The 26,117-nt window shown below is 38.5% G+C and overlaps 1 protein-coding gene across 3 annotated transcripts in view; it reads left to right on the plus strand.

The window, feature by feature from the left end:
• DOCK8 (dedicator of cytokinesis 8) overlaps window positions 1-22,484 on the plus strand; it is an 89,537-nt gene extending 67,053 nt beyond the window's left edge. For all 3 annotated transcript variants that reach the window (XM_064403827.1, XM_064403829.1, XM_064403828.1), the window contains 16 exons: window positions 447-534; window positions 2,208-2,304; window positions 3,010-3,144; window positions 5,024-5,176; window positions 6,253-6,411; window positions 7,177-7,277; window positions 7,718-7,910; window positions 12,501-12,644; window positions 13,471-13,602; window positions 15,256-15,390; window positions 15,886-15,975; window positions 16,385-16,621; window positions 17,304-17,447; window positions 18,458-18,564; window positions 19,415-19,582; window positions 20,179-22,484. In XM_064403827.1, the coding sequence (XP_064259897.1) occupies window positions 447-534; window positions 2,208-2,304; window positions 3,010-3,144; window positions 5,024-5,176; window positions 6,253-6,411; window positions 7,177-7,277; window positions 7,718-7,910; window positions 12,501-12,644; window positions 13,471-13,602; window positions 15,256-15,390; window positions 15,886-15,975; window positions 16,385-16,621; window positions 17,304-17,447; window positions 18,458-18,564; window positions 19,415-19,582; window positions 20,179-20,242 (2,147 nt within the window). In that variant the 3' untranslated portion in view covers window positions 20,243-22,484. The remainder of the gene's footprint in view (window positions 1-446; window positions 535-2,207; window positions 2,305-3,009; window positions 3,145-5,023; window positions 5,177-6,252; window positions 6,412-7,176; window positions 7,278-7,717; window positions 7,911-12,500; window positions 12,645-13,470; window positions 13,603-15,255; window positions 15,391-15,885; window positions 15,976-16,384; window positions 16,622-17,303; window positions 17,448-18,457; window positions 18,565-19,414; window positions 19,583-20,178) is intronic.
• Window positions 22,485-26,117: the final 3,633 nt, after the last annotated feature.

A 26,117-nucleotide genomic window follows, 5' to 3' on the forward strand; every position in this document is an offset into this window, starting at 1 on the left:
ATTCCTTTGCAGACCATTCTTGGTTTTGCATGGATGAAAATATAATTAGGTTTCAAATGTCCAAGGTGTAGCTAGGACTGAGTTCCTTTCATGTGAAGAATATGAAACCAAGAAAGAAGTTTCAAGATATTCTAAAAAGTTATATTAGTGTCTAATCAAGAGCCAAGAAATGGTATCAAAATGAATTTTTCCTAGCAAAAAAGGTTGCTTCATTTAATAAATGGAAAATCTGTGGGTTGGTTTTTGTAGACATTAAGCAAGTTAATGCTCTAAAAATCCTAAGTAAAAAAAGTGATGAGTCTTTTTACTAGAGCCCTGAACCTGTAAATTGAATGGTTCTAGTTCTGACAGACTGTTACAGAAATACATCTCCTTCTTTTGGCTAGCTGTCAGACTTCAGGTGTCCCCTTTTGTTTTAATCTCTCTGACATATGTTGCACTCCTAGGGAATGACAGATCAGCAGGGGTAAATGAAAATTTGCGCTGGAGAAAGGAGCAGACACAGTGGCGGCAGGCAAATGAGAGACAAGATAAGTAAGTAGTTTAATTAATGCATATATTGCTTTCATTAGAATCAAGCTGCTTGGGGTTTTTATGTTTTGTTCTTGCTCCTAGAAAGTTTTATTACAAAATCAGTAATTTCATTTCTTTCCTTCTTTTGTCAAAGAGAAAGAAATAAAATAAAAATAAAACAAAATGTCTCTGTAGCAGAAATATTCAACTGTTACCATGACACAACAAAGAGGTCACAAGAATGGAGAGAAGGAGAATTTTAAATTGCTACCCACACGTTTTTTTCCTTCTTCTTAACAGTGTGACAAACATTAGTTAGTGAAGAGTCCTATACAGAGGCTTGCTACATTTATTTTGGTGCTGCTCTTGGCTCCTCAGTACATAAAGTACTGTGGTATATGTTTTGCCACATTAAATCAGCTAAGCTGGATTTGACATGCTATATTAATATTGAGAAGCTCTGTTAGCAGGAATCAGGGAAGATAATGCTTTGGGATTGTAGCAGCAGTTATAAGATAGATGTCATGCCAGAGAAGATCCCTTCAGCATGTGGATGAAAGCTCAGTGGTTGCTGAAAATAGTCCAAACACCTGTAAAGTTCACTAAATTTTTTCAGTTCTTACTCTTATAAGGGATATAATAAGGGATTTCTGCCCTTATTGTAGCACTAAAGTTTTGGCAGTCCCTTCTTTTTGTTGCTTTGAGTCATTGTAGTTATTAACCATATGACTTCCCTAATTTCCTTTCTTAGCCCTCCTCTGAATTATCTGTTTGTGCACTAAAGGATGGCTCTTTGCTCCTCTGGTTTTAGTTTTGGGTAAATGAATGTAGCAGAGCAGCTACACATTTTGAAGTCACTCAGAAGTGGGGTTGTTAAGGGTGTTGCTTCAGCTGCAGAAATGCAGTTTAGAAACTCTGGCCGAAGTCACAGGATCTTTAATCTCAAGCTCTAGAGAGAAGCCTGTAGCCAGGCAACAGCATTTTTCTGAGCAGCTGAGGAAAAAGAAAAATGCCTCTTTGTGTTTCTGGCATGGATGTGTGAAAATGCAGTTTTGTTAGTGGCTGCTCCTGTGCTTATTGAGCTGCAGAGGAACTGTGTTCCAGACCTTGTTCCTAAGTCTCAGCTAAGAAGGGATACGTGTTGCCTTACCACCATCTCGTCTCTCCTCAGTATTTCAGTTCTGTCTTAAATGCCCTGGGACACTGCTGTATGGACTTGCTGTCTTTTCTTGTCTCAGGAATCAACATTTTAAACTGCCTACCTTAAACAATGCTTCTATGGCGCTGAAGCAATTTCCACTTTGGTCTAGTCTACAGTTTTTACTTTTTTTAAAGGAATTGTCAGATCAGTTATCTGTTACTCCATTTTGGAGTTTTGTGTCCTGCTACAGGCAACGCATTCAGAAATTCCAGCTTACTTTTCTGAACAACTGAACACGAAGATGACTATTAAGGAACAAACTGTCTAGAGACCTAGTTTTCAGAAGTTCCCTTTGTGACTGCTCTTCTATGATAGCAGCTTTCCTAATTTCACTCCACAGTTTTTAAGAAACGTTTCTGAGCACTATTGTCATTGTCTGTTCTTATGGGATTATTCAGAATGGTATGCATTTGTATTCTGGCTTTCTTTAAACAGCAGGTCATCTAACTCTTGGGATACACTCTGCTTGCTTTAATTAGAATTCATTTTGCAGGACAAAAGCTGAACTAGACCAAGAAGCTCTGATCAGCGGAAACCTGGCAACTGAAGCAAACCTGATCATTCTTGATATGCAAGAGAACATCATTCAGGTGAAAAATAGTAGAGGTGGCTTAGTACCAATCCCTGCTCCCTCAGAAGCCAGTGGAAGCAAGATTAATTTTTCCTTTTGTTTCTTAGACAGTGCAAAATATTTTGAGATCTTCTGTAAACTTGTATAGTCTTGAATAGAAAAAAATTCCTAGGTAGGGAGAAGAAAACTTCATGCTTGAAGACCTGTTACTAGAAAAGCATTTACCTGTTAGACTTTTGTTGTATTGGACATTATTTTTACCTGACACCACTCATAGCACCTAGTCTCCCCACTGTTTTGGTTGTGGGTTTGATCAGAACATACCAGTACGTCTGTTTAGCGAACATGCTCAGGATATCAAGGATGCAAGGGAAAGGATAGTGCTTGCCCACCACAGGATCTGTTCCTAACCCAAAGTATACATGAAGGATTGGAAAGAGCAAAAAAAGAGCTTCAAAAATCCCTGCAGGAACTAACTAAGCTTAAAAATGCATTGGAGAGTCTTTGAAACTTGGAAAATATTTGGGACATTTCCCCGTCTGTCTTCTTGTCTTCACTACAAAAGTGCTTTGAAATTTCTCCAAAGCAGATGTTAAAAATGAAGAAACTGCAAATTCTGAAGTCCTAGATGTCTCATGGGCTGGAGAGCAGAACTTCAGTTCCTGTGTGCCAGTTCATTGCTGAATTACCTCATACAGCTGTTGTTTTTCTCCTTCCTGTGTAGGCGAGCTTTGCAGCAGAATGCAGAGATAATCTCTTGGGAGGAGTTTTGAAGGTCCTGGTAAATTCTCTTGGCTATGATCAGAGTACAACTTACCTGACTCATTGCTTTGCCACACTCAGAGCACTCATTGCCAAGGTATGCTCTTGATATACTTTTGTTTTCATGCTTCCAATCAAATTAATAGAACAGCATTTGTAGAGCAGAGCTGTGTCCATTCACTTACCACTTTTCTTTGACATTTATTAAATATATTTTGCATATGTAAATACAAATTACTATCTATAGGGTTGTTTCAGGATTTATTCATCTGTTATAAGATTATTTCACTGACCACACAAGATGGAATAATTTAGTCTGAATAATCTTATGGGTTTAGTAGTCTACTCTTAAACATATAAGATTTACCAATAAAAAGGTAAGCAATTCCATACGTTTTATTTCAAACACATTCTGGTTAAAATTAGAAATCTTAGTGCCAAGAACTGCACAAGAATTCCATAAAATCAAATTCAAGTTGTTACATCAGCAAGGCTAGTTTCCAGTCAGATGGGCAGCAGAGAAATCAAAACTAATGAGACATTGAGGGCATAATTCTAAGTTTCTATTTCTATGATGGGTTTCAAAATTCTAAGACATTGACAGTTTACATCTTTGTTCTTACTGAAAATTAAGCCAAATCCTCATCTCTCTTCCACTTCTCTACCACCAATAAAAAAACTCCAGATCAGAAAAAACAGCACAAATAAAGAAAAAAAAACTAACAAAACAAATAAAACTTCACAAACCTCAAAATGTATATGAGTACAGAAATTGACCCAAAGTCTTTTTTTCTATAATAGAGGTCATAAGGAGTTGGGTGTTTCATAAGGACTCTAAAATCTTTTTAGGATTCATTCTCCTACAAAGAAAAGCAGCTCCATTAAGGATGCATTAAATGTTTATTTTCCCTAAAATACAAATAAGAAACTGGATACTCCTGTCCAGTTAATGCCTGTCTGCTCTTAAATGCAGATAGGCTGACAAAGCCTAATTACAGGGTAGATACCTGAATAGTTATGAAACTAATAATTATGTTTTCATTTTACTTTATCTTTAAAAGCTAGCTTCCAATTACAGTAATGAATTTTGTGAAGCAATTGTTATTCTTATTGAAATAGATCTTACAGTTAAGCTGACTCTGTTCTGTATTTCGTAAAGCAATCAGTCCAATTATTTCTATTACACTGTAGACATATAGATGTTATTTTACAAGTAAAAGTGATAAAACCCTCTGCCAGCAGGCTTGTGATATAAATTAGACACTAAACAGTGAGATAATGGACTGAAGAAAGGCTGAGAACTGGGATAGCGGTCTGCCAACTGGAAGCAATATCTTGTGTTCACTCAGACACCTTTATCAGTCCTGTGTATGTAGATATGGTACTGGTGCATCTGTGCTGTCTCTGCTGAGAGTTCCTTTGGACAGACATCCTGCCCCCTGAGTTTACTGCCTGCTGTGTCATTGTGAAGACACTGTAAGGGAGGGTCTGGCATGAAAGCTTGGCAGTGGAAGTTTTGTCACACACCATAGGAGGAAGAACATATTGGAGGCCTGGGGAAGGGTAGGGCGTTGGCGCAAAGAGCTAAAAATTGCTCCATATACTTAAGGAAGTATTTGCATGCTTCATCAATCATTACGTATTCTGAAAATAGCAAATCTTCATGCTTCTAAGAATTTTGCAATATTTGATGTTTTCAAAAACTCCTGGAGCCATCTTACTCTGAGTTTATTCTGTGTCTTTCTCTTTTTTCCAAAACACAAATACTTATTTTCAAACCTTTTCTTCTTTTAGAAAATGTTAAAAATAGAATCTACAGCAACACAGGAATCAGAAGTCTAAATAAAAAGAAGTATAAAATGTAGTTTTTGAAAACTTTGGACTTTTTGTGAACCCTGTGACTTTTGTGCACTAAGATAATAATGTTTTAATGGCTAGAAATAAGAGTAATAAATGTTTTCTTCCCTTTCCCTTAGTTTGGAGATTTGCTGTTCGAAGAGGAGGTTGAACAGTGTGCTGACCTGTGTCAAAGAGTTCTCCATCACTGCAGCAGCAGCATAGACATTACACGGACTCAAGCCTGTGCCACTCTTTATCTCCTCATGAGATACAGCTTCAGCTCTACCAGTGTAAGATTTTGAGAGCAGCAGTGTATTTTGTGCTGCCCTTTTTTGTGATCAATTGAAACAAAGACTGAAGTTGCAATAGCAAGTGGAATGCTTCTGCAGTCACCTGGTCTGCTGTTTCAAACATTTGAGCCAAGAGAAGTGCTAGAAGTGCATGGGGAAAGTAGCTTTAATTATTGTTCATTGCTTTGATTCAGGAAACATGACTCAATATTGTCCTGCAATATCTGTAAATGCAGCTTCAAACAGAGCAGCATTAGGCCTCTGACAGCAAAGACTATTTAATGCATAAGCAATACCCTTCACGTTGTCTTTTCTTTCATTCCTGTGTCTGAACGACTCAAGTCTAGTTCTATTCTAATGCAATTGCAACCTCTCTATACTTCTGTATACTTGTATTAATAGGAATTCTTCACCAACTCCTTGGTCTTAGGACTAAGCTCTGATTTTTACTACACATGTGGAGAAAAATACATACATTATGTGTTTAGATTAATAATGATCTGGCACTAAAGCATGTGCATTAGCATTTTGGATAGAGTCTGATCTTGCACAGAATTTCCTTCACTAGTTATTACTTTTAAAGCCTTGGATATGTAAAAAGTGTAAGCTCTGCAGAAGGAAAATGTACTGCAGACACACCATGATCATCAGGGTGTAATGAATCACCAATGCACCACCAATTGAAGCTCACAGAGGTCTTTTGCCTCCCAGATTTGTTTCCAGAATGTTTTTCCAGTCATTCTTCCTCATCTGTTCCTGTGTGTGGTCCGATCCACACACCCACTGGCCTGTACAAAGGGGGAAAGGGGTGCTTCTGGCTTTCTCCTGTCTCAAGAAAGCATGCATATTTCAAGGAACATTCTAGCACCAAAGTAGAGACATGTCAGAATTAGGGATCTTTGGCTTAAGCGGGTAAAACACAATTAGTTTGATGCACCAGAGGCCAGTTATGTGGGCAGTGAGTCTACTGCACTCATTCCGGACAGGAGAAAGTGTGTTTGTTCATAGAGGAGGTAGATGTATGAACTGCAGAGCAGCCATCATTCTTTCATGCTTTTGTTTTTTTCTTCTGGAAGAATTTTTCAAGAGTGAAGATGCAGGTGACCATGTCGCTAGCTTCTCTGGTTGGAAAATCACCGGAGTTTAATGAGGAATTCCTTCGGCGATCCTTGCGAACCATCCTGGCCTATGCAGAGGAAGATACAGATATGCAGGCAACGCCATTTCCCATTCAGGTTAAATCTTTTATGGCATCTCTGGCTTTTATCGGGAGCTTTCATGTAGGACCATCGTTGAAGCAAGTTCTAGATCTTGGTCTTCCAAAGCAATGAAAAGAAGGATGAAGAGATTATTGCATGAGTTTATGTCTAGCACAACAATAATGGGGGAAGAAATGGATATTATTCCATAAAATAAACTCTAAAGAATGTCCCCTGAAATCACATTACAGGAGAATCATCTCTTGGCTTTGAGTACAGCTTTCTCCTAGACACCAGCAGGAATTATGCCCTCTAACATTTTCCCAAAATGGAATTTGATTCATTATGTTTTCAGACAAGTACCACCTGGGAAAATTCTCTCTCTTTGCCAGCTTGTAAGGTGTCAGCATCAATAATGAAAAACATGTCAGACAACTGTCAAACACTTTGTTAAAATTCTTAGAGTAACTCAGGTTGTGCTGAACACTTAAAAAAACATCTAGTTTCAGATGTAAGATCAACTAAGGCTGAAGTCCATTAGCACATTTTACTTTTTTCATTCAGAAATAAATAGATCAAAAGATTTCAGCTGGTTTTGATTAATTAAAATATGTGTGTGTGTAAGATTCACTGTGTGAGCAGCCTTTGCTGAATTACATAGAGCTGAAGAAAACATCCTGATATTTCCTTGAGTAAAAGAGGCTTAAGGAGAGTAACATCATCTGGTCCAGATACTGTTGTTTTTCCAGAAGGAAAAAATAAACACCTGAGAATTGCACATTGATCTTTGCGTTGCTTCAGGTAGAGGAGCTGCTGTGTAATCTGAATGGCATCCTGTCAGATACGGTGAAAATGAGGGAATTTCAGGAAGATCCAGAAATGCTGATGGACCTCATGTACAGGTGAGTCCATTTAGAATTGCTACTCAGAAAATTCTGCAGTGAGGTGAGCTGAACTATATCTTTTAGGGACATAGCTGTGACAAAGTCTCTATCTGTTCTGTTTGTGCTCATTTCCTTTCTAGCAGAGCTGTTCTTTAGCAGGGCACCTGGGCTGCAGTAGTGAGCACATTGCAGTGCAGCCTCTGGGAGGTGGACATAGATTTGGGCAAGGATAAAAGTCAGGAACATTGAAGAGTCTTGGATGCAGCAGTTTTACTTTCCTCATCATTCCCTCTATCTCCTGCCCAGCACTACCTAACCATTTATTTTGCTTTTTGTTTAACAAATCATACAGAAGACAGAGATGTCTTCTTCCACTCAACCTAGGAGAAGAATTATAAGGGTATTTTTATTATTTGAGAAGTGGTCATTCACACCTGCTTTCTGGCCTGTGTTTTCAGAATTGCAAAAGGATACCAGACATCTCCGGACTTGAGGCTGACTTGGCTGCAGAACATGGCAGAGAAGCACACCAAGAGGAAGTGCTACACAGAAGCAGCCATGTGCCTGGTCCATGCTGCAGCACTGGTGTCAGAGTACCTGAGCATGCTTGAGGATCGCACCTATCTCCCTGTGGGCAGTGTCAGTTTTCAGGTAAAAGGCTTTGATGGCATAAGGCAGCTCTGGTGCTTGTATGGGGCAGATGTTACAATGGCAGTCTCCAGCTTCTATTTCCAGCAGTTTGATACTGTAATCTCTCATTTGCCAAGTAGAACCCCTCTATTATTACATGCTTTTTTCTAGGGCTGTCACTTATCAACTGTGACAGATGCATTTTTCAAACTTCTTTCTCCTAATCTAGGTAATTGCAGCTGCTCAGCTCTTTCAGGTGTGTTCTCCAGTCCTTTGACTGCCCTCAAGTTACTGACCAAACCCTTTTGGCTGATGAATAACACAGTCACTGCAGTCAATCCAGTATATCCAAGTCAAATTAAAATGTTCCATAAGTTCTTTCAGCATGAGCTGTACCTCTCATGTTATCTCTCTGAAGACTTCACTGGTTCTTTCGGCGTTGTTGAGCTCTTTACTCAGTAATAAACTGGTCTTTTCCAGACAGTTTTCTTGGGTTTAGTTTTTCACCTTACTTTTCTACATCACATAGATGAAAGCATAAGCCTTTGTGGTTAAACTCTTTAAAATGCGCATATATATATATACATCCACTTAGTTTATCAGATTATGCAGTTTTAGATACCCTTACCTGAACTGACTTAGTGCAAATTCAATTATTTTAGTGATTCTTTTCTCCACATTATTAAAAATAAAAATGGCCAAACCCTTAATTTATTGCTGTGTGTTGATAATTTATCTTATATCATTATTCCCTGAAACCAGTGAATTGCCGGCTGCAGTGATTAAAGTAAATTATAAATCATTTAAACTAATTAGTGGAAATATTTTGTAGGATCACCTTAGATGTTATATAGACATCCACTGTTTAAACATTATTACCTTTATTGGACTGTAATTCCTTTCTTTAGAAAGTATCAGGTTTGTGTTGTTTCAGTCTAAGTACAATACTTTTAAGGTTTTCTTTAGTAATTTTGTATCAGTATTTCCACCATTTTGTCCTGGTGCAGTCTGATAAACCTATCACCATTTGCTCATCTTGTACACTTTTAATAAGTAGATGATCCCCAACGCATATTTTGTCTTCTGGAACTTCCCCGGTTTTCTAAAACAAATGGCAGCTCAGGATTCACTGCTTGAATACTCCTTTGCTTAGGTTTTTGGATTTTTTTTTAATCTCTTGCAGACCACTTTTTATTGTCAAAGTGAGTTTGAAATACCTACCTAATACTTGATGCATTCATCATCCCTTGATAAAAGCACACTGGGGTTTTCCCCTTCAAAATAGTAAATGTGAACATGATTGAGCCACTTGGCATTTTGCATTGAATTTAGTTTGTTAGACATTAGTATTTTCAATCACCTCAGAAATTAGGTGATAGACAAGTGTTTATTCTTGATTTTCTTTAGAATCAAGATAGCTGTATGATAGCTCTTTTTAATGGCTAAACATGGATTTAAACTGGCCATGGATTTATTCTTCTGCCATTTTGCATCCCTTATTAGTTTTGTATATCTTCAAATTTCTAACTTCCATGTATTACTTCTATTTACCATTCTTTTCTTTCTACTTGTTAGATACTATCATCATTTGGATATAAGTGAAATCTGCATTCCCTCCCCAATGTCATCCTGCTCCCAGTCTGGCTTGAATGCTCACACACTTGGGTCTAATGCAGTTCCTCCCTCCATTGCTCCTAGATTATGCAGGTTGCTATAAATTGATATGTTTTCATTTATGTTAGAGAATTGAAGTCTATTGTGCAAAGCAGTAGGCAAGCAAAAACTTAGGAGGTTAAAAGCAGTAAATCAATTTCTCTCATCAAAATGCTTCTGTAATTACATGTTTTCCAAAGACACAGTTGCCCCATAGGAGACAGGTAATAAAATGCCCTAATGACACGAACACAATTACTTAACTCTTTATCTGACAGCACAATTTTGAATTTCAGTTTACTCAATAACAGTAATTAACTATAAAAATCTTTTGCATTTTAACATACGCTTTAAAGAAAAGGTTTCCCATTCTTCACAAACATGCTTATGTTTTTCAGCACCTGTGGAGATCTTATTCAGATGGCTTTGTTAAAAGAGCAAAACACTATGCAGACTGGCTCAGCTTTAAGTGTAGTTACAGGTCTCACTCACTGACTCTTTCTGTGATCATTTCTTCATTTAGTTCAGATATGAGATCAACTAATATTGGTGATATACATTTAGATGTGGAATTGGGGGTGATAATAATGTGAATAAAAATATTATTCTTCATTAGCAGAAATATTATCTCCTTTTCATGGATTACTAAAATGAGTCAGCAAAGGATCAAATCAATTCTGATTTTGATCTTCTGCAGAGTCTGTTAGCATCCAGAAAACTGACTGTCAGTAGAGTAATACTTTTACTTGTATTGTACCAGACAAAATGCTTCCCTCTGCAATCAAAACTATCTCTCAAAATCAAAGTGAGGTCACTTTCAGTGGGATTCCATTTGAGCTTAATTCATGTTTACACTAAATCCCCTTCACAAGTGGTAAAGCAGAATTAGTGAGAGTATGAAGTGCATAGGGACTGACTTTAAAGCCACTTTGTATTAACACAGACAAGTATTTGTGTGTGTGTCTACCTGCTGAGGTACATGGCTCAGCAGCAGCCTAATTTGCATGGGCTGTTTGGGCATCTAGGTTGCAGACTACCCTGGCCTAATTTAACATGGTGATAAGGGCTGGGGATCAGGGAGGTTTTTGAGTTCACAGAAGTACTTGTTTTCCTTAATGAAAGCTAGGCTTGTGAAATTCAATATAATTGCTGATAAAATACATTATGATTTATGTATTGCCTTTATTATACAGGGGATATGTAAAATTCTTCAATATGAAAGGTAGATCAAGGCTTAAGTTGGGTGAGCCATGTCCACTTTGTAGAAGATCATGCAAGCAAGCCCCAGGAGTATGTCAAGCAGGCTCTCTCCCCCTAGAGTGCATGGACTATAATGGAAGTGTACATGGAAATACATTCCTGACATTAGTTATTAGAGGCTTACAGGTGGATATTATAGGTGTCTATGACTTTCTTGTTACCTTAGTATATAAACTGCTTCTCTAGACTCTCTTCTCTGCTACAAAAGGAAAATAAAAATAATTTAAAAAATCTTTAAAGCCACCAGAGCCACATGAAAACAGTCCTTAATGGCTACTGTAACAGAAAAGGAAAACCTGAAATTAATCTCCATGTCTTGTGAGTTTCTCCAGGTATGTGCCAGTGAACCTAAGTCTGGTTGAAGTCACTCTCTTCAACGAGACTGGTTGGTAAAAAGAGGCATAGGTGTGCTAAATGTGCTGTGGTTCTTCCTCTGGCCAAAATTCAGATGTATTCTGAATTTCGATTTCAGATTTTGAATTCAGATATATTCTGAACTCCTGTGAAAGCTGTTCTAAGGCTGTGCTCACCCTTCCCGTGGCACTGATGTGATGTGCAGACTAGGCAGTGTGATGGCAGCATGGCTGGAGTAAATTTCACCCATGGAGAAATAAATACATCCATAAAACCCGGGGGGAAAGCCCCATGCTGCTAGTGGTGTGTGGTGCCAATTCTTTATCTGAAATCTGATCAATAGTAACAGCCCTCAGTGTCTCTGCTGTTTTATAAAGATGCCTTTAAGGACTCAGCTAGCTAGCCAGCTGGCATCCATCCTGCACTCAGACAGATTGTCATTGCCAGTTTCTGCTGAAGTGAGACACTATGACACTAATTCAACTCCTTTTAATTAATAGAAAATCAAAGCTTAGCCTTTCTGCTGCTGCTGAAAGTTACTTATGCCAGACACATACTATATGTACACATATTTTGCAGTTATTTTGTACATATTTCTATGCATATTATAAAATTTTTATGTTGATGCCACCCAGTGTCATATATTCAAAGAAGTCCTGAAGAGCCATAGACATGTTGTTTCATGGTCTAGTATCTGAAGAGAGTGACTTCATCTTTATTTAAGATGAAGACTTAAGACTTCAGTTTTATTTAAATGCACAGTGAGATCCATAACATTAACAAGAAACTGAGTAAATCCTGCAGGTTTGAAGTGTAGTATGGCAGAGGATGAACCAAGAAGCAATCAATTACTGTGGTTTTTAGAGTGATATTGTCTGTGTCCTACTTCTCCTGTGCTTGGAAAAGGTGAATAAAAAGCTGGAAGTTCAATTTATTCAAGCAGATGGCAGAAGGTCTGGAGTGCTGTTTGGAATTTCCCACCCCTAAGTGCCAGCACTAGGAAGGGCACATTACTTGTTTCTCTAGTAGTATTGGAGATTGAGCTCACTGCAAGCTCCATGGAAATCCAGCCATCAGAGAAGAGCTAGTTTGACACCTACAGGAGTCTGCATTTTAAACCTGAGGCTAGAAAGAAAATTCATTATTCTTACAGCAAAACTCCTGATCTGCCATCTATGGAGATTTATGATGTTACTTTCACTTCTAAAAAAGAATGTTAACTATGTGTCCCCTGGTTGCATTCCTCTTCCCATCATGTAAATATGTTGAAACAATTTTTTCCTCAATCTTTGTGATGTACTGTTGATTTAGGTTTTTTTATTTGTGTGCTCTGATATATTTTAGAACATTTCATCCAATGTTCTGGAGGAATCTGCTGTTTCAGATGATGTTTTGTCTCCAGATGAAGATGGCATATGTTCTGGGAGGTATTTCTCAGAAAGTGGACTGGTAGGGCTGCTGGAACAAGCTGCAGAGCTCTTCAGCACGGTGAGTGAGGACCAGAATCACCAGGAGGGAGTGGATAGTGGGCTGCCTAAGCCAGATCCACAGCTTCCTTTGCTGCACAAGAGGAAACAATGCAGTACTCCTAAACTAGGCATCACGGACCTGCCACAGTCCAAATAACAAGAGGACACATTTTTGGCTGTCCAAGTACTGCCTACTACAAGTCAGATAGATTAACCCAGGCTTTTTCAGCCTAGCTCAGCCACATACCCACATCTACTGTACAGACCACAGGCAACATCAACAGAAGGTGTCTCAGGCAGGAACCAAGACTTTCAGTTGGTATATCATGGGATATTACATTTAAGAAAAAGATCTTTAGGAGGCATGTCAGAGTTTCTCCTATTCTTTTACAAAGCATACAACCATGAGCCTCATAATCTACACTTACTATGTAAGGACTTGTGATTTAGCATCTCTAAAGATATCACTTGGGCCCCTTTGTCCAGAAAAAAGTTCAGGTTGCCCTGAACTATACATGACAAACAAATCCATTTTCTCCTGCTAGCCTGCATTTCTAGTTCATGTAACCGTGAGGCAGAAACCAGGAATTTACACAGGAATTTGGGCTAAGAGCCAAATAGATCAGAGATCCAAATTACATCCCGTTCAGTGTTTGCTGTTCAGAACGGCCTATTTACTATTACTGGTTTTCAGAACACCAAAACAAGCAACATAGCAGATTAACAGATGAGTTCCATAAATCCCCTTTTCAGCCAAGCCATTGATGGAGATATAGTTTCTTTTCAGAGTGCATTAGGACTCACTTAATTTCTTCCTTTTTTTTTTTTTTTTTTTCCGTTCAAAGGGAGGTTTGTATGAAACTGTGAATGAAGTGTACAAAATTGTCATCCCCATACTGGAAGCACATCGGGACTTCAGGAAGCTTACCTTGACACACAGCAAGCTACAGAAGGCCTTTGACAGCATTATTAATAAGGTACTTTTGAGGCAAGGCACTGCTAGCAAGACACATTACTGGGTTGCACTATTTTTTGGAGACTGCTGTTAATAAAACTGTCCGTGTGTGCATTGGGTTTGTATGGCCAGGTTTTGATAGTGGAGGGGGAGGGTTAAAAGAGTGATGTCAATGAGAAACTGCTAGAAACTTTACCCATGTCCAACAAAGCCAATGCCAGCTGCTAGCCAAGGCTGGCCAAGGCTGAGCCCATCAGTGACATTGGCAGCACCTCTGGGATAATATATTTTAAAAGGTAAAAAAGTTACTGGCCAGATGTAATTGTGCTCAGGAGTAGAAAATATGCGAGAGCAACAGCTCTGGAGACACCAAGGTCAGTGGAGAAGGAGGGGCAGGAGGTGCTACAGGTGCCAGAGAGCCATTCCCCTGCAGCCCGTGGTGCAGACCAGGGTGAGACAGCTGTGGCCCTGCAGCCCATGGAGATCCACAGTGGAGCAGAGACCCACCTGCAGCCCATGTAGAACCCCATGCCAGAGCAGGTGGATGCCTGAAAGAAGGCTGTGTTCCCATGTGAAGCTCACACTAGAGCAGGGAGGAACCACAGGCTGGAGCAGGAGAAGGACTCCTCTCCCTGAGCAGCGGAGAGACAACACGCGACGAACTGACCATACCCCCATTTCCCATCTCCCTGTGCCACTGGGAGAGAAGATGTAGAGCCTAAGGAGAAAGGGGGAAAGGTGTTTTTAAAATTTGTTTTACTTCTTGTTATCCTTGTTATCCTTGTTATCCTTGTTCTAAGTTTGATTAGTAATAAATTCAATTCATTTTCCCAAGTCAACTGTGTTTTGCCCATGATGGTAACTAATTTGTGATCACTCCCTATCCTTATGTCAACTCATGAATCATTCATTATCTCTCTCCTGTGCAGTTGCAGGGAGGGATAATACAGTGGCTTTGGTGAGACCTGGCATCCTGCCCTGATCAACCCACCAGAATCTGAAATAATTCCATTTCCTTTTTTCAGATAAAAGCTTCCATCTGCTTGGGTCTACCTACATAGTCTACAGTGTAAAAAGGCTCTCCATACAAAAAAAGCAGAAATGAATATAAAATGGTTTTAACTGAACATGTCTGTGTCCACCTGGCCACTTCTGTTTAACAAAAATAACTTTACTGTCAATTCACTAGTGTTTTCAATTATAAAACAGAAAAGTGTTTATATTTATAAAACATATTTCATAAATATGAAAACCGATCTAAATTCTCAGCACTCATACTGTCCCTTCTCTTTCTTCAGAAGAACCTTATTGCTGAGCCAAGTCAGTTTCAAATTCATATCAATTTTCATTGCAAATTTCCAAAAAATTTAATTTTATTACACGTATTCAAAGGAATTAAAAATTAATAAGGTATTTTGTTCTGTGCAACCTCCTTCGTTATCAGCTTAAATTTTAAATTAGATTGCAGTCAAATGTCCCCTTAGTTATATGCTTTCTCTCCTGTGCTTCTAATCCATCAGCACTGATGATATATAGAAGTGGCTTTGAAATGGTGAAAGTGTAGCACTGGTGGATTCTCTTATACATCAGCTGGGAGAAAAAAAAAAAAGCTTCCAAATACTACAATGTCCACCTAAAGCAGCTGTAAATTTCCTCCCTTTTTTTTATCAATTAGGGTCAGAAACGAATGTTTGGAACTTACTTCCGTGTTGGTTTCTATGGATCGAAATTTGGGGACTTGGATGAACAGGAATTTGTTTATAAGGAGCCTGCAATTACAAAACTCCCTGAGATTTCTCACAGATTAGAGGTAAAGAAAAATATTATGTTAACAGGATCTCAAATGGTATATTGTACTTTTCACTTAACCCACACAGTCCTAATATTATCATTTCTATATAAAAAAAATCAATAACAAACTGATTTGTACCATAGATTATTTCCTTAGTGCATATCCTTCCCACAGTATCCCTTTTTAAAGCATAAGTGATCCATTCTTTTGAGGCTATGTCTCTTACAAGCAGGCCTGTAAAAAGTTGAGAGATTTTGAGCATGCCAGATATTTGCTTTGATATCTTTTCAGCTTTTTTATAGAATTGCTATGTTCACTTCTGGTTGTTTAACTTCAAGTTCTGTGATTGTCTGAGCAACTCACAGTGATCTTTGTCAGAAGATGCCTTACCCTGGCCAGCTGTGGTTTGTGGGGCAGTATACTGACTGTCATGGTTGTCACTCCTTTCTCCTAGAATTGCATTAGCGTTGCATTAAGGGCTAAAATTTTGGAATAACTCTGTTTCCTTTCTAGGGATTTTATGGCCAGTGTTTCGGGGAAGATGCTGTGGAAGTGATTAAGGATTCTGCTCCTGTAGACAAAAGAAAGCTGGATCCCAATAAGGTAGGGAAAGTACTACCAAGAGGGTTGAGTGCTTTGTCACACAAGAGAAATGGGAAGAGAAGGTCCCCTTCACAACTTTTATGCTCAAACATTAAGGCACTAAAAGAAAACACCCAACTTGGTATCTCTATGCCCAGGAGTATTAAAACCTCTGTGACAGGCTCAGTGTGGTAGCTTGTCACAGAGTATAGAAATTGTAAGTTCTGATCTCTGGTGCCTGCCGTGGTTCTGATTCCCAGGGTCAAGCTGTGCCCTCTGAGTTTTGTTAGCTCTGAATAAGAAAATTTGCTTTTCCAGCTCTTTGCTTTTCCAGACCATCCTTAGGAAATGTGTATGGGATATTCACATGTGCCATTGCTTTTACATTTCTTGGGTTGTAAAGTACTGTAACTGTTCTCTCTTTTCTTAGGCATACATACAAATTACTTTTGTGGAGCCCTATTTTGATGAGTATGAAATGAAGGACAGAGTTACCTACTTTGAAAAGAACTTCAACATCTGCCGGTTTATGTACACTACGCCTTTCACTATGGATGGGCGTCCCAGAGGAGAGCTTAGTGAGCAGTACAAGAGGAACACCATCCTAACCACAATGCATGCTTTCCCCTACATCAAAACTAGAATCAATGTCATCCAAAGAGAAGAGGTAATTAGCTTTTGAAGACAGATTTAATTTCTCGAGGACTGAAGGAGTTTCTGGGTGGGGAGATTTTTAAATTTATGCTTGGCAGAAAAAAAAGAATGCTGAATTTCTCTGACACTGCTCTTGTAAACAGGACTATCACAGAAGGGACAGACAAGGCATAGAGATACTATGGAGAAGAGACAATAGCCAATGTACATTCTTCTTTTGATCTCCTAGCTCTAATGCTGTGTAGGAGGATAGATGGAGTTCTGTTTGTAGCTATACTTCTGGCTAATAAAGCAGAAGTAGGACAGGAGTACAGTCAGAGAACTAGACCAGGCTTAGAGCTGGTTTAGAGACAGGGAAGCTTTATACTTGTACTGTAGAAAGTACAACACCATTTCAGGCATGAAGTAACTTAGAATAAGAATGAATTTATGGAAACAGGAGGTATGATTCACACCCAATTTCTGCAAATGATAAGAGCTTTGGATCAGTTTTGTCTTAGCTTTGTGTAAGAGCTTTGGATCAGCTGCACCATCTACCAAGATGACCATCTACCAAGTTAGATTGAACAGTGTTCCTGGGTTTCACAACTACTGCTTTTGAAACAGGAGAATGATAGTGATATTGTTGTATTTAGACTAGGTCAGCTGCTTGCATGGTTCAGGTAATGAACCATCTTTTCTTCCCTTTCCCTTAGTTTATTTTAACACCAATTGAAGTTGCTATTGAAGATATGCGTAAAAAAACACAGGAACTAACTGCAGCCACCAACCAAGAGCCACCAGATGCCAAAATGCTCCAGATGGTTTTGCAGGGCTCAGTTGGAGCCACTGTAAATCAGGTAAGGGATTCAAATAAGCCAGATGAAGTGTACTTTTCTCACTGTGCATTCTTTTTTGCACTCCTATTTCTTGCACTGGAGGAAGTACATTTAGTCAGACACATTTAATCACTGTGTGTATTTAAACTTCATCCCTTGATATTTAGTCACTGTATACTGTTCATTAGCTATGCTTCTGGTGAAAGTATTCATGGGAAGTGCTGTTCTGGCTGTAGGTGCAGAAACTTATGGAAGTCTTGTGAATTCATCCAAGGATTTTTCATTTCTAACATGCTAGCCATCTCAGCCATTTTGCTCATTCCAGATTTATCCTTGGGGTATGGGAATAATAATAACAATTTTCCCGTGGAACTACCACAAACTGAATTTCATGGAAATTAAGTCAATATATGAAGTTAAGACTTGAGTGCCCCAAAGTAAAGCTGAGATGCAACAGGTATAACATAAACATACAGACTAAAAAAAGCCTATGCAATTTAAAAAAAAAATAAAAGTCATGGCTGAGCAAAAACTCGGTGTTATGCACAATTTCACAGAGTTTGGGTTTTTTTTTCTGAAAGCCTAAATACTCTCAGTATCCAACCAATGCATCTATTATGAAATAACGTATTGTTGCAAGCTTTGCAAAGAGTGATCTTTTTCAGCACTGGGCTTATTGCCTGAAGGTCTTGTAATACACACACAGAAGCTGTGTTTCTCTAATATAAACAGGTTTGTCACTAGAGCTGTCTGAGCTCCTCTCGGCTGAGTGGAATTTGTTCCCTTTGCTGTGGGACTGGAGGAGGAATAACAACAGGAGAGGATAAGATATGATGGGCAAAAATTCTGCTTGCCAAAGGAAGTATTATGGGGGAAAGAGAGCTAAAATCCATCCTGTTGTGGTAACTGTGCATAGTTTTATTTTCTTTTGTAATTGCACTCATGAAAAAACAAACAGCTTTAAACAAATGTGTGTTCTGTTTTCAGTCTAAGCAGGTGAGTTTGACATTTTCCTGTGTTATTTCCATAAGGGACCACTAGAGGTAGCACAAGTGTTCCTGGCTGAAATTCCAGCAGACCCCAAACTTTATCGACATCACAACAAGCTGAGGTTGTGCTTCAAAGAGTTTATAATGAGGTCAGTAAAACAAAATTGAAATGCTGAATTGCATCAATACGTTCAATATTAGCAATACTGCAACGATAATATAACTGAGTAATTACCTATGCAAGTTAGCATCATGAATCCTGGCATCTCACACTTTGAACACTTGAACCACACTTGTTATTTCTGCTTCACATGAATGCTTAGGTAGGCACTGCACTCTCAAAGGGAAGAAATGTTAACACTCTAAACTAAAAATGTATAAATTAAGATCTTCTATTTGTTCTATCTTTTGACATCTTATAGAAATCAAACATTTCAGACTATTGCCTTGATTTGATTTTTAATAAAATGGCATTCTTACTTAGGAAGCTGTTCATAAGAAAACCACATCTGTCAAGCAGACACAGTGGTACTGGCAGACACAAGTCCTTTGCTTTAGATACGTTTGTAAATCTCAACAAAAATATTCACATATGAAGATACTCATCTCCTTAGTCAGACTATCCTCCTTGCTGAAGGATAAGTTTGAGTTAAATAAAAACAAGTCTTATGCAGAAGATACAGCTTCTAAGTATTGCTATTGCCAATTTATCTGTTTATACAGTAAGTAGGCAGCTAGCTCAGTATTCTGCAGTCATTAAATTTGCTTTTTATTAATTCACTCATGCTTTCCTAATTTCTTAAAAATATCATCTCACTTTATGTACTTGGGAAAAACAGAGCTTTCTTATTAGTTCATTATGACTTTAGTCTTGACCAGAGGAATGCTTAGACTAAAGGAACTGGATTTTTTTCCATTTAAATTACCTAAAACATAATAAGGGAGTTTAACAGAACTAGACTATATATATAATGTATTTTTTTCTTTCCTTTTGTCTAGGTGTGGTGAAGCAGTGGAGAAAAACAAGCAGCTTATTACTGCTGATCAGCGGGAATATCACCAGGAGCTCAAAAGAAACTACATAAAACTGAAGGAGAACCTTAGACCCATGATTGAGAGGAAGATCCCAGAGCTTTACAAACCTGTAGTGAAAGTCCATAGCACAAGGTATAGTTAGGGCAGGCTATCTGTTATGGATATAAAAAAATATGCCATTTTTTGCAAGGAAGAAAGGGAGTTTTACTGGCAGGTAAAACTAAGCTGGAATATACACTGCCAACTCTATTTCTGATTAAAGAAATCTGCTGACTTCCACTGGAGATCACTGTAGTGTTAGCTGTGTTTCTCAAGCACTGCATTCCAGGGGTAGAGGATTTATGTAATTTCAATGCATTGTTAGATAAGACCTCACCCCAACAAATTTACTGGAAATATCTTGTGATTTTTCAACCTTTGAAGCCAGAAAGGAAATAGAAAAAGTATGGCACTATGTGGTGTTAGGCAGCATGAAGTCATCCTTTCATTACAGAAAACATAATGCTTTTTAGTCACGTGACTGACACAGAAGAGTCTAATGTTCTTTGATCATGACTATATGCTTCTTCACAAAGCCACTGTGTCCAGTTTGGGGTGGGAGAAGAAGAAATGGCAACTCTGACCTGCCAACACATAGCATATTTCAGCCGAGCTTCTTTTCACAAAACAGGTATTTATTTTATTGTTTTTCATTTGCCAACTCTATTTATGAATCTGTTTCATTGCAGGGAATCTTTTCGTAACCACAGTTTTAGGAAATACGATGCCCAGACTTCTTCCCAAAGTACCTAAGAACTAGCTGCTTTGGCCAAGGAAGAGCTTCATGCTGCAAGACAGATGTGATGGAGTATTTATTCCATATCTATGAAATCAGAAATCTCAGAAGACAGCATCTGCGCTTTTTGGATGGCATGCAGAAAAGCATTTACACAAGATCACTGAATGAAAACTAGGGGATAAATCCTAATCAAGCACGTATCACAAGGGCTTGGAAAGGAAGGGGATGCTTTTTAGATACTTTTGTATATATTGTACAATAATGGCCTAATGCAGAGGGGTGGACCTTAGACTGGCCAGTGGCATGAAGCCAGTCATGACTAGATAACAGACAAAGAACTTTGTGTTGTTTCATTGAGGTGAATCCAAATAACATGTCTAAGGAATAACAACAAATTATATGTGTTTGTAGTCCTTTTCCAAGACAGCATTTATCCATTTGCTTTTGGCAATGAAGCACATTCTGCACGTTAATCACATGCTTAAATTTTGTCTTAATGAGGAGGGACATGGTTACCTGCTCAGTGTTTGCTGAGCTGGCACTCTAGGGAAGGATAATTTCCTCAGTCGGTTTCTGAACAGATTCCTTGTCATGGCCCTTAACTGCAGGGAGTTCTGCACAAGTTTTCTCAACCAAGGCATGAAAATCAAGAAGTAGTAATCGATAGTTCTTATAGATCTTCTAAATTGTTTTCTAAGTATAAGGACATGCGGTATAGTGACTTGACATGCAGTTAGTAATCTGTGACATATTTAGCAGAGCTAGCAAGTAATAGTTTAAAAAGATGCTAAACTATGAGTGATTATTACGTAAAGCTCTTCTGTAGATAACCTTATCCAAAATTAACTACAGAAGCTCACAATGGGGATTTCCTGCAAATCACTTGACTCAGGCTTTACTGTAGCTTAAGAGAAATTAGCGTATAATTTATAATACCTAGTGCTTGATATTTTTTTGGTCCTAAGCAAATATCTTACTAAGTAATCTTTACAGCATTTCTCTGAATTATGGAAATGTTATTACAATTCTGCAGATGAGGATGCAAAGAGGGAGGAGAAATTAGGACTTTGGAACTCATTTAGGACTTTTGGAACTCCTTTAGTGAGACAGAGGAAGAGCTACAATTTTTATTGTATTTTATGCTTGCCATAGAATGTTCATATTTTGTAACAAAGATCTGTGAAAGCATCTTAAATATTACTTCCTCTCCCGCACCCCTTCAATGTTTTGGAAAGGTACTTTATTGCTGATTAAAGAAACCAATTCCATTTGCCCAAGCACAGAATTTAATGTGGTGGACAATTCAAGGAAATGGTCAATTTTTTTCCTTTATGCTTCATTTTAGAAAATTACAGTGAACTTTCTCAGAGCTGATGCCATATGTTTCAAAAGGCAATGCCTCTTTAATCCAAAAGTGTAAGGGAGATTGAGGCTGTTGCTTTTAGTGGAAACATTTTGATTTTTATGGTCACCTGCAGCCTTGCCATTTGATAATATAAATTTGTATCATATTTTGAATGTGCTCTGTAAAAGATTAGCACAGATGATCAAACAAGATGAGATGTGGAAATATGTGAAATAAACCCTGGAGTGTAAGAAAATAATTTCCGTCCTCACTCATAGTATTGTTAAATTAAATAATAAGGCATAAGAACTCCCTGACTTTGAAGTAAGCATATCCAAAGTGCATAAACAAATGGTATAAAAAGCTCAAAGCAAAAGATGCCTCTATTTGAGAGTAGCTTCTCTTTATTCAAGTTTCTTTGAAACAGTTCTAGATTGAAAAAATACTGATTTCCCAAAGTTTTGAAGCTATGAGACCTCTGCCTATCAGAACCTAGCCCTTTCTCTATTAACTTCCAGTTGAGGAGAAAGGTCAGAATATTGTCATCTATGAAACCCACAATTCAACATTGCTGTTTACAAGATACTTATCCTTTATAGCCTAACTAACAGAAACCTCAGGTAAATAAAACCACTAACAGGTGTACAATGTACTAGATAAAAGTAATGAAGTGGTTCCTTGAACTGAAATAATACTCAGGATATTATGAATACTGATGGATTCTTACTTCCATTTTACAAGTTGAGCACCTCACAATCAGATGGCCAGTCTTGCCCTCAGTTTGCATTTCATGTTGTCCCTTCTGCAAATGGAACATGGCTTGTACATTTCTTTCAAGAGCTGAACTATGTGAAACAAATTTTCTATCTTACAATATTCATTTTGCAATAAAGCGACTGTTACACAGCATATTTAGAAGTGCCTTTGTGTTGCATCTTGTACCTCAATAGAACACAGCTGGAAAGAAAATTTCAGTAGGAAGAACATTTTCTTGTAGAAGCATCATTTATCAGAAAATGCATTTATCGGGCAGAGGATGTGTTGGTCTGTCTTTAGGATAAATTGTGCCTATTGCAGGGATTACAAGCAACAGGTTGCTTCCCAACTTCTGTTTTTCATTCAGTGCATATGAAAAATGTCACTGGGAAACTCAGTGACTCCTTTCTTCCCCTGGTCTGCAGCTGTAGAGCAGAAACATGCCTGATTCCTGAATTCAGCATCTGGAAAATTCAAGACTAGGGAGAGTTTTGTGTGTCCAAACTAGGTAGATCCAGGGCTAGCTGCTGAGGCTGTCAAAGGGGTATCAGCAGATAAGCACTACCCCATCGTAGACATCTAGCTGGGAGTTCACCAGCGCTCTCTCACCCCTTGCAATTTCTGCTAGCAGGCACCAGCTTTAAGGTGCTGAATTTGGCACAAGAATCCTCTAGCTGAGCACCAGTGTCTCTCTGCTGGCACGTCAGCCATCCCCATCCTGTGGCAGCACACGGGTGGCAAGCTGGTGACCAGCAGCCCCAGTGCTGCAGGAGAGCGCACCCCATCCAGACCAGGTGCCAGCACACATTTGCACATCTGGCAGATGTAAGGAGTCTATGCCAGGTATGAGAGGGCCAGCAACAATGCCCTGAAGTATAAATGTCAGTGCATTTTGAAAATATTTGAACAGTCAAGGTAGCTGCTTTTGGTCAGCACAATGAACCCTACATGGGCAGCCCTAACATTAGATTTCCTGGTTTGCAGAACAGCATCTATACAGGGAGCACACTTTTCATGCTACATGCAAGAAACCACAACATCAGGAGGTGATGGACTGAACAGTGTGATCATGAGTAGGAGTAGCCACATTTGTGCTGGGTACAGAGAAAAGCAGTGTTGTCACTTATAATTGGCAGGTGTGGGTTATTTGACCTCTCCTGGGAAGCTGAATGCTTTCTCGTTATGTTTCTCACCAATTGCGAAGGCTTGGGAAAGCAAAAGCAAACATTTAAACTCTTTTTTGTTGCTTTTCTTTTTGTCTGTTGGAAGTATCATTGTCTCAAGTATTTCAGAAAGGGCAATTAAAGCTTAGCTGAGAGTCTGACACAGAGCCAGCTAGGACTCTTTTAGGTGTTTCAATCTCTCAAAGCAATGCTTGTTATGAAAATGAAGCACACAGTAATGATGTTTTACTGGGGTTTACTGCACTACACTGCAGATGTCTTCTGATAGAGAGGAACACATACAAGGAGTGCTGATAGGATGTTGCCATTAGAAAAAGTCCCTTTTGATTACAGAAAAAAGACAATGCACTCTCACAGGAGGAGTCAGTTTATGTTTTGGAAAGCTACAGTAAATTCTGGCATTCCTTGAGCACTTCACATAGTGACTATGTTCTGTCACTCTTTATGTTCTCACAGAAGGATTAAATTTCAAGACTTAATTATTTTCATTCAAAACCAGACTATTTTGCAATTGTTCAAGAATTTAAAAACTAACCTTGAAGCAAATGATGTTATCACTCAATATTGGTCACCAAAAGATCCTGAAAACATCAAACAAAGTGTTTAGCTGACCAAACCAAGCAAACTGAACCCCTGAAGATGCTCAATAATAACTTTTATATGAATAATTTAGAAAGCCTTGAAAGTTGCAACATTTTGTTCTGCCTGCCTCTTCTAAGCAATTTGATGCTTTGCACCCTTCAAACCAAAATTTTCTCTTTAGAAAAAAAAAAAAAACAAAGTTGAATTTTACTTTTAAGTTTCTCTTCATTATTTTAGAAGATACCTAAATCATTACACACCCTTCTTGCTATCTTCTTTTAGAACTATGTCATGTTACAGAAATTAGGTTTTTCACTATCAGCCTCTATTAATGGAATATTTCTAAACATGCAGCTACTGGTAGGATGCAAATTACCAAAGTAAATTAAATAACCAAAGGGACAAGGTGTTTCAGCTGGATGGCAAGAGGACTAAGTCTTGTGCATTTAATAAACGTGTAAAACAACTGGAAGGGAAGACTGCCTATCACCATTTCCAACTTTCCCAAATGTGAACATCTGTGCAAATTTCTTTCCCCAAGAAGAGCTCAGTGGATATAAACAAACAAACAAAAGCAAGCTTAGCACTACTGGTACGTCTAGAATTTGAAAGTGCCAGAAAGTCGTCTTAAAACCTTAAGAATCTCAAGCAAGCAAGTGTTTCTGGACTTAACACATAGTGAAGAAAGGAAGTATGCACAAAGCCCTATTCCTTCCTTTATTTACAGTTAGCTTTTCAAGAGATGAACAGTTCCTTCGCAGGTATCAAAAAAAGGTTGGAAATTCTCCAAAGGACTGTTTCTTTTTGACTTAAGGCATAAAATCTTGGGCTCAAATCAAAACCCTTGAGGAGACATTTTTCCCAGAGGAAGAAAGGGAAGGGGAAGGGGCTGTGAGCAACAACTTTACAAAAATTAAACTGATAGTACTTGCCTGAGACGCTGGAGATTTGTTAGCAGCCTGGAAGGATGGCATCTTAACTGTACTTCATACTGCCAGCTTTTAACATTGGGAAAATAATATTAAATCAACAGTGTCTAAAATATTTCAAAGAAGCTGATTTACGTAAGAGGCTTCAATCATTGATTAAATTAGGAAGAGCAAAACTCTTGTAATCTGTGGCAGATTAAAGAGCATATAGGATGTGTAAAAAGGATTGCTCGACTCAGGTTGTAGGGAAACCCAGTTGCCCCCAAGGCCTGCTGCAGCCTAGGACAAAGGCTGCAGCTGAGTGAAAGGAATCCAGCCATTAATAAGCAATCAGAAAGGAAAAGATCAAAACATCAACACTGCTGGGAACAAAGGGAGCAGTACTTTAAAGGGGCAGGGTAAATTGCTGAATGCATCTCACTTTCTAGACCATGTGGGACACTCAGCACCGAAGTGAGGACTGTTGTGCACTAATAGCAGCTGTCAGGCAAAAAGTAACCACAAAATATTTAAACAAATAAAACAGAGAAAAATCTATTTTTTCCTAATTAAAATGTTCTTATTTTCTGTGGGGCTTCTGTGGATTTGGTGGGCTGTGTTTGTTTGCTTGTTTGTTTGTTTGTTTGTTGATTTAATGGGTTTTGTTTTATTTTGCTTTATTTTTTTTTAATGCTGACTTCCTGGATTTTGCTAGTTTCCACCAAGATTTGGGAAACTGCAAAAGCAACAAACAAAAGGCACACTGCTTTCACATCCCCCTCCTTTGAAGGAGGCAGAACAAATTTGGGATTCCTGCTTTCAGGATTCAGGCTATATAGGAGGAGTGACACAGCCCTGCATATCTCCTGCAGTAATGGGTGTCAGGAGTGACCACTGGTTCCACATCCTATGCAGAAAAGGGGTGCTGTGAGTGGAAATTACATAGCTTGGAAATAAAGCTATTCATGAGTTCATTGAAACACAAATACAGTATTTTTACACCACGCATGTTGTATCCCTGCTAGTGCAAAAGCCAGTATTGGAAGCTTCAGGATGAAAAAGCTTTGTGAGCTATGAGAGAGAATCTACACCCACAACCAGTGTTATAAAGCAC

Source organism: Passer domesticus, chromosome Z, assembly GCF_036417665.1.
Source record: "Passer domesticus isolate bPasDom1 chromosome Z, bPasDom1.hap1, whole genome shotgun sequence".
In the NCBI taxonomy this organism is placed as follows: Eukaryota; Metazoa; Chordata; class Aves; order Passeriformes; family Passeridae; genus Passer; species Passer domesticus.